The sequence below is a fragment of the Pleurodeles waltl genome, chromosome 1_1 (genome assembly GCF_031143425.1).
Source record: "Pleurodeles waltl isolate 20211129_DDA chromosome 1_1, aPleWal1.hap1.20221129, whole genome shotgun sequence".
NCBI classification, from domain to species: domain Eukaryota; kingdom Metazoa; phylum Chordata; class Amphibia; order Caudata; family Salamandridae; genus Pleurodeles; species Pleurodeles waltl.
In genome coordinates, this window is record NC_090436.1 from 284,000,261 (window position 1) to 284,014,544 (window position 14,284).

At 42.0% G+C, this 14,284-nt stretch overlaps 1 protein-coding gene across 1 annotated transcript in view; it reads left to right on the forward strand.

Annotated features, from left to right (window-relative positions):
* The window catches only part of ITGA2 (integrin subunit alpha 2), a 475,911-nt gene that overhangs the window by 336,265 nt on the left and 125,362 nt on the right, over positions 1-14,284 (forward strand). Inside the window, exons 18-19 of the mRNA XM_069221707.1 lie at positions 8,974-9,084; positions 11,974-12,056. Of these exons, the coding sequence (XP_069077808.1) occupies positions 8,974-9,084; positions 11,974-12,056 (194 nt within the window). The remainder of the gene's footprint in view (positions 1-8,973; positions 9,085-11,973; positions 12,057-14,284) is intronic.

A 14,284-nucleotide genomic window follows, 5' to 3' on the forward strand; every position in this document is an offset into this window, starting at 1 on the left:
AGATAAATAAAAAATTATATTAATGACACCATATAAAAATGACTTTTTCTAGAACACTTTAATAGTAGTATGCAAAATTTATATAAAAACCATGGAGTGTCAAGGCCTCAAAATACAGATAATAAACATACTTATCAATAACTGCCTCAGCAGACTGACTAAGGGACATGCGTTTTTGCTGCAGTTAATCTAAGTCATCTAAATGATTTCATCATAGAACATGAGCTTGAAATATGCCAGCTCAGGCATGCACAGTGCACTGACTTTATAGTGAGGAGACTTGTTGATACACATCACAAGCCTAACCTGGAGACCATCGAGTAGGACCTGTTACTAAGGAGTGATCCCATTCATCAGGTGACGTGCAAGAAAAGAGGATGCCGGGCTCAGAAATCCACTGTTGTGTTTAACAACACTAACAATCCTATGGAGCACGTTAGTCTGGATTTACCTGGGCTGGGGAGGGGGGTGCAATTGTGCTGGGACACTATATTTGTGAGTCTAAAAGGTGTGATTGAGTCCTGCTTAATCCCTTCCATGGAGCGTTTTGACCACATAGAGGGAGAGTCAGCCCTTCTCGAAGCCCTGCTCAAGGTTTAAGGGGAGAAGCAAGGGCTCCATGCTCATCTACTATCCCAGCTTCTGCTGTTACCCAGGTCAATTATCTCCCAGTTAATCTGTCTGCTGGTACACCCTCAGTTGGCCACCCTCATGCCAGATCTTACACTGGCCTTCAGATGCCCCTTTTCACCATTGGCGAGGAGGAGAAGCCTTTTGATAATAACAAAAGCATAAATGCATCTACGAAGCAGCCATACAGGAGACCGGCTGGAGATCAAGTAATTGGGGTCAAGGGACCACAGGAGTACCAGGGGAAATAATTTACCCTCCTCACTACCACCATCTCCATCTCCCTGCGTGGCAATTCTAGCTAATCTTCCTGTGCTTTCTCACAATAGAGTTGAATCATCACCCCAGAAGAAGAAGTTTGTCACTGGCTTACGAGGAACTCTGACTTCAACATTGCTGAGTATGATAAAAATATGCAAGGGGATTGGCATGGGTAGCACCTCGTGCCCAAAGATACAGGGGAAGATTGCATAGTAATTACTTTTCAGTCTCCTAGGGTGATTTGGAAACTTTTGTCATATACCTTTCCTAGTTGTCTCACAGGGGCTCAAGTCCAAATACTACCTTTGGGCTTCTTTTATGGCCACATCCAACTACACAATGCAGCCAAGGTCACAGGTGCAAGACCCCCTACTCCTACTTTACCTACTTCTGTCAAAACATACAATTGTTTTGCCATTCCATCTTATCTGAACAGGACTGACAAGCGAGGAAGGCAAATAGGCTGAATGACTGACAGGTCCCACAGACAGGGTTTTTCCCACAATAGAATTAGGGAAGAGCTAATGCACACTCACAATGTCAACCAGACCTCTGCAGTGAATTTGACTTGCTGGAATACTGTTAGTTTAGCCTCAAAAAAGGGATGAGGTTTGGCTAACATACATTAACAAGAATGACATTATTCTACTGCAAGAAACCTGGCTACGGGATCACATTACTTGGGATGACAGCCATCCTTCAGGTGGAGCTAGCTGGGGCCTGGCAACCCTGTTCTAAGTGTCTCTGGAGTGTAAGGTTACTGACGTTTTCCTTCTATATCCAGGTATCCATTTTTTATGGATTCCATGATCAAGAATTTGTACATTTTTCTCTTTTACATTTTCATAATGACATGTTCCTGTGATAAGTTGTACCCAATTTAAAGTTGTTGGGGTACTTAGAGAAATGGCATGGGACTGTATGCAATTTTTTAACGTTCTTATTAGTGGGGAAATTCAATGCAAAACTTGGACCTAGAGCATCAATCCACGACCACACAGTAGAGCATGCTAAGACATTATCCTGCTCACATGCAGAAACCAGAGTGGTTAAGTAACATAGGCATTTATCCAAATATAATTTATGAAATTTAGATGAAATATGGTACTTTAACCAACAGATTTAGAGACTAAAATCTGAATGTTTTAAGATTTAATTTACTGAATAACTCATTGAGGATAACCAAGAAAGACCCTACTAGCCTAACACTGGGTCACAATGGGATCAGGCTTCGCTGGAAGATGGTAGATATAATGCAACTTTTTAACAACATTATCAGGGCTGACATTTCTTTAGTTAACAAATGCTTGACATCTGACATCAAATACGAACATTCTATTATCAAAGCTTTCATCGACATTCGCATTGTCTTTAAGAATTCCCTGCGTGCCCCCTAGAATAACTATAATTCGTATCAGCCCTGCTGGTTCCATAAGGACTGCAAGATAGAAAATAGACGCTTGTGGTTAGCCGTAAATAGCATCCCCAGGGACTAAGAATGTATCTGGCGCTGAAGAGTGTCCTATAGAAATGCCCTTTGGAACAGGAGGCTGAAACTAAAAGAGGAAGCATAGAACAAGTTGGCAAGTTTGTGTTCACTTAGAGACACAAGCATGTTTGGAAAATTGTTGATTCACAGACTCTAAACTCAGGTATTGATGACAGCCCTGAAATGTAAATTAAGGCAGATGTCTGGGTTGAACACTTGAAGTTAATTTACCTTCGAGGGGCCACTTAGCACCAGATAGTAACATATCCTCACCTACTTGTCTTCCAGTACATTTGAGTTACAGGACGTGACTACTGCGATTGTAGGAGCTCCTTGCCAAGGACTCAGTCCCTGAGAGAGTATCTCTGGACCTTTAGAAAATTAGTCCATAATTTTGGGCTGCTGTTATCAATAATGTAATTAATTCAGCCTGTAATGTGAAACTATCACCCTCATGGCACAGGTCTGTTATTGTTCCAGTGTTTATAAAGACAAGAACAAGAGTGATGCAATTATATACCTATTTCTTCGTGGTCAAAGTAGTTGGTCAGGTTATCTTACTTAGGATTTAGAGTTGGATGGAGGATAATAACATCCTAGCTAAGGCCCATTATGGTTTTAGAACCTGCCTGGGTACAATAGAACAATGCCTCAACCTACATCTAAAAGTTAGCAAATATACTGCTGCCAAGCGGGGTCAGTTGTCTTTATCATGTATGGAACTTAGCAGTCTTTGAGTGAACTGGTCAGTTCTCTGGGTCATTCTACTGTGCATGGGGCGGGCTGGACAAGGCCTTAATCAATGTTTTACATATCCTACATATTAATGTTACGGCTTCAGTGAGATGTAGCGCAGGTGGTGATTATTTTGACTAATTTGCACTTGAAAGAGGGGTTTGTCCTGGTTGTGGCCTTGCTACAGTATTTTTTAAATTGTATATTAACAATCCAAATGCTTTTTAATCACACTCTATAAAACCTGACAGTCTTAAAGAATTGAGTGATAGCTTTGTAGCAGTTATGGAAAATTTAGACCTGGAAACTCATTTTAGCAAAACCTATTTCATGGTCTGTGGTAGAACCAACAGTAAGGTTGGAGCTATTTCCATGCAAGGCAAGAATGCAGGGAAGGTGGCATACTTCCTGTATTTCGGTACCACCTTTGACTCCTTCAGTTCCTGGTCACAGCACCTTTCTGATAGGTGAGTGAAATTTTATCAAACTGTAGGCAGCCTATTTAGCTTTATGCAAAATTGCAGATAATTGGGGATACTGACCAGTATAGATTATGCAGCTCTTGGAGCTATCACCCAATAGTTTGCATCTCTTCCTGCATGGAGAGCCAGGTATGGGTTATGTGGAGGACAGTGTAAATTTAGTCCCTTACTATTATGGTTGTCCATATGGAGTAATCCTCATGCTTCAATGAATCATTTTATTGAAGACTGTCTAGCTTGTGACTATGGCCTCTTGATACAATGACCACAGTATATAAAAAAATGAACCATTAATCTTGGAAGGCCAGATCTATTCATGAGCCTGCAAGGGATATCCTGAGAGGAAAATGTATGGGTTAGGGAGAAGTTTATTGCCCAGTCTATGTTATCTAGAGAGGGGGAGGAGTTAAAGAAGCCATCTATATGGGAATATGCAATAATCCAAACAACACCGGGGCAGGAGCCGTATCTGCATCTTGTTATTAATCCATGGGAGAGATCTCTTCTTACCAGATTTTGCTCAAGTTCCATTCGGAGTCTTTTATGTTTTCTTTTAGACCAATATGACCCTGAAATGGTTCTAATATGTCTATGTGACAATTCGTCCCCTCAAACACTTTTGCACCATGTTTTTTGGACATTTTACAAACATTTTATCAGACAATTGTTGTTACCTGTGCTTAAAGGTGACAGCTTTGTTATTGTAAACCAGCACTGTTCTTCTTAAAGATGTTACGTTCATCAACAGTATGTAAAGACGTAGTAAGCTTCTTAAAATTAATATAGAGATATTGAAAATCCCTCAATTTATAAAATCTTTTTCTGTTGTTTCTTAATATGTCTTTTGGAATGTGTTCTGCTAAGTGTGTATTCCTATCAGTTTGCATTTTGTTTTAAACATCTAAGCTGTATTGCTCTGATTTTATGATTATTTGTAATGATCCAGTAAAAAGAGAGTTTGCCTGTCCGTCTCTCTGTCAGTGCACTATACATTTACATATTCACGAGGTAATTAGAAATTGTTCATACTCACTCTTGAGCCGTATCACATTGATTGAAGACATCAAACTTATCACACAATATTTTAAGTGGGACATCAAGGCTACATTTAATATGAGCACTGCCCCTGATGTGGGATACAGTAGCTTCTATCATGATTGTATAAAAACACTGATAGTGATATTACACTTACATCAAACACATCACCATGGTGTGGCATTTCAGCCATAGCACTGGCTCTCATTGAATCCTTATTGGTGAACTTGTTATTTACCTGTAAAAAGCTTTTTCATTGTGTTTACTTTATAGATTCTCATGCTGCCCGCCCATACTTACTATGAGGTTCAGTGGTGTACATGCATAAATGTACTGCACATGCATTGACATCACTCAGAAATAGTTGTCACAAAATAATCAAAAGAAAGTCCCTAAGAGTATGGGCTCAGCATGTTGCCGATGTCATCATTGACCTTTTATTCAGACACATTTAGGGTCAAATCCTAAACTGTTAACTTTAGGAAGTAAATAGTGTGCTTTGTAAAACAAACCATCGTTTATGCATAGTCTATATATCTACATTTAATACATATAGGGCCAGATGTAGGTACAAAGAAATTAGCGACTCGCAATTTGCGAGCATGTGCGACTCGCAATTTGCGTGTCGCTAACTGGAATGTAGGTATAATTTGCGGGGACAAATTGCGACTCGCATCCGGAGTCGCACCGCAGATAGCGAGTCCGCTGTTTGCGAGATCGCTTTTTGCAAATTGCGACTGTGCTGAAAATTGAATGCAGGTGCTGCAGAACACTCCAGAAACCACTCCAGAACACTCTGGAAAACACTTCCTGGCACATGATGATGACATCACAGCCAGGAAGTTTACAAATACACCTGGGAGGAGGGAGGACCACACCCTTTTTAACTGCAGCACAGCTAACAGAGCAACATCAACCATGGCTGACACTCCCAGGAAGAGAAAGCTGAAGTTTGCAGAGAAGGAGCTGGAGGTGCTCACAGAGGAGTGCTGTCAGCACCATGATGAGCTTTTTGGGAAGGCAGCCCTCAATGTGCCAGACTCTGCCAAAAAACAAATTTGACAGGAAATTCAGGAGAAGGTAAACTCCCTGGGGGTCAGCCACAGGAGTGTGGATGAAATAAAGAAGAGGTGGTACGACCTCCGCTCCCGGACCAAGGAGAGGGTGGCAGAAAGGCTCCGGGAGATGAGAGGCACACCACCCACACCCCTGGAGGAAAGGGTGGAGGAGACCCTGGAGCCGGAGTCAGTAACTGGATTTGGAGAACTGGACACCTCTGAGTCCAGAACATCAACCGGTGAGTACCATGTGATATGCCTGTACCCCCATCAATGCCATACCCCCACCCACCATGTACACAGGGGCATGCACAACCAAGATAGCTCCATTTCAGAGTAGCATATACCAGCATGATGCATTATGGGCAATGTAGTCAAGTAGGCAGTTAATAGGCAAATGTTTATTAGGAAGTGTGCAACAGATAGTAGACACTGACAGTGTTTCCCCATGTCCCACAGGTCTCCCACAAGACACCACCACCAGCCACAGTAGCCAGGTGCCTATGGTCAGCCAGCCCCATGAGGATACAACAGGAGCAGCCACAACTCCCACCTGCACCACCAACACCATCCCCTCTATGGCAACACCTGCTGCAACAGTGGTCTCGGAGCCTACACCAGCAACAACCAGGAGTGCCACATCACACATCACAGGGCCTCCACCGCTGCGCAGGCAACGCAGGATGAGGAGAGCAGGGCTGCAGGCAGAGTCAGGTCTTCCATCCACCACACCGACGGAGGCACAACTGCTATGGGGTCAGCGCCTGCAGAATCAACAGTTAGGGCCGATTAGTGGGGTTTTGCAGCGCTTTGAAAGGAACCATGCAAACAGCATGCAGCAGGTTCATGCACAACTGGAGGTAATTGGCAACAACACTGGTGAGTTAGCCCTGTCAATGCTTGAACTGGTGGCTGGACTGCTTACGCAGAGTGAGGGTGCGCAGCGCAGGGACCACCAGCTGCTCCAAAGGCTGGACAGGATGGCCTCCTCTATTTGCAGACTGGCAGTGAACACAACTGGGCTGTCAAGGAGAACAGTCGGCCTCCAGGTTGAAATGGGCCACTTTGCAGGTGATGTGGCAAAGGGCCTGGGCCGGATCACCCATGCGATAGACCTCATGGAGGCACGGCAGATGTCCAGGGGTACAGGGGTCACCCCACAAGACAGTGAGGAGGGCTCCACTGTCAGCAGTGACTCTGCTGGTGACACCAGGGTGCTACGGAGTGGGAGTATGAGGCAGAGCACTGCTGAGCAACCTGGTACCAGCCAGGCTGGCAGAGGCCGCCGTAGGCTGTGAACTAACCACTGTCCCTGATGTTGGGGCACATGATAGCAATGTGTCCCATGCCAGGTGGACTTTTTGAAGTCCCTGAACAGTTTTTCATTGTATATAGTTTGGTTTTTGCACATATTAAATAACTTTCTTGTTCCACTTAACAAATGGAGTGTTTGTTCAATTGGTGAGTATGGTAGAAGTTGGCACGTACCTTCCAAAGTATTGGGTTGCAATGTGTTCCCGTCTCAGTCTGCCTTGATTTGCGATGCTCCTATCCCCATGATGGCGATGTGGTTGCTCTTGCTCTTCATCCTCAGAATCTGGGTCTGCAGGGGTGAGAGGTAGCCCACGTCGGGTGGCAATGTTGAGCAGGATAGCGCATGCGACAACTATTTTGAATGCCGTTATGGGGGTATACTGGAGGGCACCTCCACTTCGGTGAAGCAATCCAAAGGTTCTTTCAATCAGGTTCCTGGTCCTCTTATGTGCACTGTTGTATCGCCTCTCACATTCATTGCTGGGTGTTAAGTACGGAGTCAGTATCCATGGCCGTAGTGCATATGCACTGTCACCTGTTGGGCACAAAAAGTACACTGTTAGAAAGTCCTGGTTGGTGTGCACATTGATCTGTGTGCATGTCTACAAGGTGTATGCAGCTCTACCTAGGAGGTATCCGTCTCCAAACTCCCCACGTTCCAGGCGTTGGTGTATCCCACTGTGCCTAATAATATAGGAGTCATGAGTACTGCCTGGAAATTTAGCTACAATGTCAGTGATGACATAATGGGTGTCACAAACAACCTGAATATTGAGTGAGTGGGTACACTTTCTATTGCGGAACAGATATTCCAGGTTTGCAGGGGGGCATATTTGAATATGTGTCCCATCTACACACCCTATGACATGGGGAAAGTTGGCAATCCGGTAAAAGTCCAACTTTGTGCTGTTGATTTCTGCCTCATTCCTTGGTAGGTATATGTATTGGGGCATGTGTGTGAGTAAGGCATCTAGGAAAGCCCTGAGGAACCTTGATAGTGCACTTTGGGATACCCCACCTGCCACAGCTATGACCCCCTGATAGCTCCCCGAGGCCAAGAGGTGCAGTGAGCATAGCACTTGCACATGCGTAGGGATGGCGCAGCCGCGCAGAGTCTGGCGTTCTAGCTGTGGTTTGAGTAAATCTATTAAACCTAGTATAGCTGCGCTGCTAAGTCTGTATTTATCAAAGATTTCCTCCTCAGTTTGCTGGAAGAGTGTCGGCCTTGTTCTGTAAATCTTCTCCTGTCTCTGGCTCCTCCTCCTCCTCTGCTGGGCTGCGTGGGCTCTCCTCCTCACTCCTATCAGGTATATCTCCGCCATCTTGAGTAACCCAGATGCCTTCTGGGTCTCCTTTTATACTTTGGTAATGGTTACCACCTGCTCTGAGTTAGTGGTAAATTGGACATGCAAACTGGGCTTTTTGCGACTAGTCGCAATTTGCGAGTGGCTATTGCATTTGGTTTGCAACTCGCAAATTGCGACTTCCTATTAGCGGGTCGCAAAATGGGGTCGCAAATTTTGAGAGTCGGTAACGGCTCGCATTGCTTTTTGCGAGTCGGAAATGGGATTTTTACATCCCATTTCCGATTTTGCGGAGTCGCAAATAGCGATTCGGGCCATTTGCGACTCGCAAAAGTTTGCTACATCTGGCCCATAGTTACAGGTATGTACCATTTTCTTTTTAACGCATGGATGTATGATTGTAGTGGGATTTAAGAAGTAAATATATGATTTATTAAGAGTGCCTGTTTGTACATTGGAAAAGTTAGAAGACAAAACTATGCATTTTTCTGTACATAATTCCTAGCTCAGAACAGGGGCTTGTGTCCTTTCCATGATGAAATGCTCATGCAGGCTAACCGATTTACAGATAATAAATTCCTTTAGTTGAAACTTTTCAATTGTTTAAAATGTGAGCACATTATTGAAATCAAAACGAAAATATATTATGTTAATTACATTCACAGGAGCCTTCTGATGCAGTAAACTCTCTGAATCTCCGCATTGACATAGGTCTTCAAAACGCTGGTACAAAACCCGTGCTCAATCCGTACTCTTCAACATCCAGTGAATACTCTGTAAGTACAGACTGTCTAGCTATTGATCTTGGATGTGGTGAATTGCTTCACGAAAAATGTATTCATGCATGCAATAATAGCAATAACAATTAAAATAATAATTTATCACATACTGCTTCAAGACACACATCTGCCATTTCAAAGCACCGTGAATAAAGTGTCATGTTTGCCCCAATGTAATGGTGCACAATCAAATTAGGAGACGACGGAACAGCATCGGGAAACAATGGTCAATTTTCATATTAGCCCATCTATAGATTCATGTTGGTCACTCTTGAAGCTGAATCAACTCTATGTTGTATGGGAGGGAGAGATATAAACAGCTGCTTTAAGAAGAACCAACTGGCAGCTAGAAAAGGTGCGGTTTCCCTTGCTAGTAGAAAAATGACTGCTAGAAGCCCACTCTAAAAGTAAACGTTTCCCAGCCGAGGGTCTGCGAGTAAAACACAAACATGGCCTCAGAAATAATATGCAGAGTTTATTGCGTACTTGGTTTCGTGACTAATGCCCTTTTATGTAAAATGTATATAAATAACAAGAATGCATGTTATGATGGACATTTTGGGGGGCAAGAAGCCCACTAAGGTTATTTAAACTTTGTCTGGAATTTATAAGCATGTTGCATATGCACAATAGCGTCAGTGATTTAGTAGCAACAGTGAGTCATTTGTGGCAGAAGGGCTAATTCAAAATGTATGTTGTGAATTCCCACGTGTTCAGTATACTACAAGTGATCAGAATTTATAAATAAAAATCCGGCTCACAAAACTTCCTGTCCCTAGTTTTACACATGTTACTATTTATTCACAGGTCATGTGATGCATCTACATTACTGGATAGGCCTTTTTACAATTATACTTCTTATTCAGATATTCTAAATTGCATATATTTTAGCATGCTTGCACACAAAATAATGAACATATTCAGAAATCTACTTTTATTTCCATGTCTTAATGAAACGTTTTCTATTAAATTTCTTTCTGGCCTACAGGAACAATTTCAAAACTGATGATTATGCATGCACTTTTCAACACTTTTTGCAGCACTTACACATGAATCGTTTCTCTATAGGTTTAGGTGTTCAGATTGCGGATGTACTAATTACTGTATTAAATGAATTACAGTGGTTTATAAACACCAATATAGTTCCAGCTCAATAGCGGTTTACTTCATTTTATTTCATTCCTCTGAAAACGTCTCTCTGCTCCCCTGGAAACCTCAACATCTCACTATATAGGTGGCACTTACAAAATTGAAAGTGATGCAAACCTAGCTTCAGCTATGATACCTCATGGATAAGATACACATTTCTGCCTTTATAATTCCCCACCAAGTTATCCAGTTACAGCCATTTCAAACTGTAAAATTCATATGCACAGATTAGAAACCTTTGTCATTCAGACCCTAAACATTTTCCAGGTGATGAAGTTGCTTTAAAACTAAGCCCAAATGTGAATCCCCCAGAGTCCATGTTTCCTGCTGTCACAAAAAGTAAATATTCCATAAAGTAGAAAATACCCAAAACCCTCCAATTGCAATTGCCAAAAGTCAAATCTTTCACCTCCACACTGTCACTGCAGACAGTTTAGAGCCAGGGCAGGGAGGTCAGGAAATTCCATGCACTTCAAAGCCACTGTCTAGAAGTTTCTCCCACCTTCCAGAGGTAGGGCACCATGATTTAAAAAGGGGACCTCAGACACCATCATCTCAGAACACTTCTACACCTGATGACTCTGCCAGAAAGAAGGACTGCTATGCTGCTCTGCTGCCTCCTTGCCTGTAGAAGAGAACTGGACCTGCAACATCAGCCTTGAACACAAGACACCACTGTGACTCCAAAGGCTAGTCTACTGGCCTCCTGATCTGACCCTCAGGGACATAAAAATGTCCCCAACATTCTCCTCCAGCCCCTGGGGCCAACAGAAGTAAGTTCTTTACCCCCAAGTGGTGCCACTCAGGTCCCGGACGATGGTGTGGCTCAGAGAGCTGTATTTACTTTTTTGGTCTCCTCACAACCACAAATGGGACTGTCTGCACCAAGCCCTCCTCTCTTGCACCGCAATTCAACTCACAGCTCTGGCAGGCGACTGCTAGCAAGGACCACCAATGTGAAGCTCCAGCTGCGCCGGTCTGGTGATTGTAGCTGACCTTTGCTCCATTGCGGTCATTCTCAAAGTGTGACTTTGACCTGGTCAGTGTAACTTGATATCCATAATTGGCGATTTATGCTGTTTGGATCTGTTTTTACTAAAATCTTTAAACATTCATAACTTTGCTTTTACTAATCAGATTTTTGTCGTTTTGGTGTCGAATAATTTATTAAAATGTACTCTATTTTTCTAAATTAGTGTGGGGGGGTTTTCTCAGGCTTTGTGTTCACTTTATTACTATTTGTGTGCTGCACAAATACTTTATACATTGCCTCTAAGTTAAGCCTGACTGCTTTTTGTGCCCAGGGTTATACCTGGGTACCCAGGGTTAAGCAAAGGTTAATACAGTGACTTTTTGTGGTTCACCCTGCAAGGGATTGTGGCTGTTGATTAATCAGGGCTCACACGCCAGTCAACCAACAACCCAATTACTCATAAGAATATTACTTTTTAAAGCTTTCCTAGCTATCAAGTCCTCTGCCCAGAGATATGTTACTGTTGATTCAGCCCTCAATGAAGAATTAGGGAAAATAAGGATCCTCTCCATTCAAAGAATAGTTTTGTAGTGAGAGGAGAGGAGCAGGTGTGTGGGTGGGCCAGTGATTGTAGAAGTACGCATGTCTTTCCCATACTATTGATGTAAACCTGCTTTGATTTTTCACTTACTTATCCCTCTAATATATGATTCATGATTCATTTCAATTAATGTAATAGGTCCCATTTCTTTTTTGTACTTCAGATTCCATTTACAAAAGACTGTGGAAATGATGACGAATGTTTAACAGATCTCATTCTTAAAGTCAATCAGAAAAACGATGAAAAGTGAGTACTGTGTCTGAATCATCCCTTTTAAAATAGAAATCTCCAAATATTGCTTTAAATTTTACAGCTTTATTTCAAAACAAAACTCCTGTTTTTTCTGAATAAACGTCTCACTTTTGGAAATTCATGAGTAAATCAGTAAGGGACAACCTCTCAGCAAAAATGCTTTATAACATGTTTTGTGGAGTACACCTGGGAATTCAAAGGTTGTTCACAACAAAACTGAGAGTAAGACATGACTATTTACAAAAATATCTTTGCGAATTGGGCCCATTGTCATCACTATTGACTTAAAGATCGGAGTTTACATAAACTGATCTATGGTAAATACTTTATCAAGTTCATGATGATTAAACCTAGTAAATTATTATTCAAAAGTAAACTGCAGAAGGGATGTTCCTACATGGTACAGTAGGAATATGAATAAAGTGACATTTACGTACAAAAAAAAAATTAAATGGTGGGTGAATATTTTCATGCATGTATGTATGGATGTATGCTGTTTAAAGAGTACAAGCCTAGTTATGATGCAACAGGGCCCTGCACTGAAATGGGGATTGCAACACAGGAGGCCATAACGAGAAATCTTAATTCATGGGAGAGATGGGTTAAATGCTTGAGGGGAGTGATCAGAGAAAGATATTAAGGTGCAGCGAGATGAAGACAAGTTCAGAAGAGCTGGGAGGGAGCTTGTAAGATCTGGACTGGAATTTTGATACAGATCATTAGGAAGTAAAGGAATAAGGATTTATGTCTTTGTTGTCTTCTTGTTGCGCTTGGCTTCCAATGTTGCCAGGTTTCTGCCCTGAAAGCAGAAGGAAATTCTGATGTTCATGGCTGGGTAAGGCGGTGTATTCATGTGAAGTACTTTGTGAATAAAACCTCCTAATCTAATGTGGGGTGATGCTATTTGGTGTGATTATGTAAAGCTTTTTGACATCCAGGAAGAGAAAGACTGCTGCCTAAAGGATGCTTTTTGCAGGGATTCTGGCACTGCTATCACTAGGACATTGCTTCCATTGATACAAATATGTCCATAACGTTAATGATTCATACAAGGTTAGGATACATATGATGCCATAGTCATGCTGATTGGTACCCCCTTTTGTGAGCCTCCTGGTATTGTTTGGTGACTTATTCAATATTTGACCAACAACTCAAAATAATAAGATACATATCTATGTATCTCTATCTATATGCAGTACAGTACTTCATTCTAATGTACTCTGGCGTGGAAAGCTTTAAACTGCCAGTTGACGGACGCAGTTAGGTCGCCTACAGTTGCAGCATCATACTGACCAACAAGCAGTAGGAATCTAATTTTTTGTTAATTTCTAATGCCACAGTTTCACCTCTTTCAGCTTTTTGTGAGAGGTTGTCAAGCCTCATGTTGACTTTTTGTTTATGTTTTGTAGTGCATGTGTTTGAGTTGGTTAGGCAAGCATTTCCCCCACCAACTCTTTTCTTTAAATTGAGTTTTGGAGAGCATATGCACCCTTGAATGGGCAAGTCATTTACATTGTGATGGGGCTGATTTTAAGTCAGGAGTCTTTTAGTCATGAAGTTTGAGTCCTGAAATATAAAATACATTATTCCTTGTTTTGATTGTTCTTGCAGCCCTTTTTGTGCCTGAATATCTAAAGGGCTTATCTCGAGTTATTGGTTGGCATGGATGAGTGTGATTAGTTTCACTCACTGCTATGTTTGTTCACTCCTTTGGGACCTCATTGATTCCATATTTTAGAGTTCAGTTAAAGTAAGCAGGCCTGCCGTCTCTTCATCCTCCATAGCACTTTTTCCATGGAAGTTTACTTTCATGAAAAATGAGGGGAGTTTTTGCATGGGGTTCACACAGTTATAGGGAAACTCCCCAGCCATAAATTACATTAATCATGTCCTATTGTTGCCTCACAGATTGCACCCCCCCCCCACGTCCTGATGAAAACCTCTTGAGATGGTTTCAAGTAACTGCAACTATCTGGGTCAAAACATCGATGATATTATTTGTCTGTACCAATAAGAATATCCACTTTGGACATCTATAAAATTTCTAGACTCCATTTTTCTTGAGGATTTGTTTATTGCTTCTTGGATAGACAGCTTGCAGGTCCATTTTTACTGATTTATTTCTATGTACAGTCACTTTATTTCTTCCCTTGTTCACTTTGCAGAAGCACTGATGTCACCTTGTTTCCACTCAATAAAGAAACTTTAGGTTTATTGAGCAT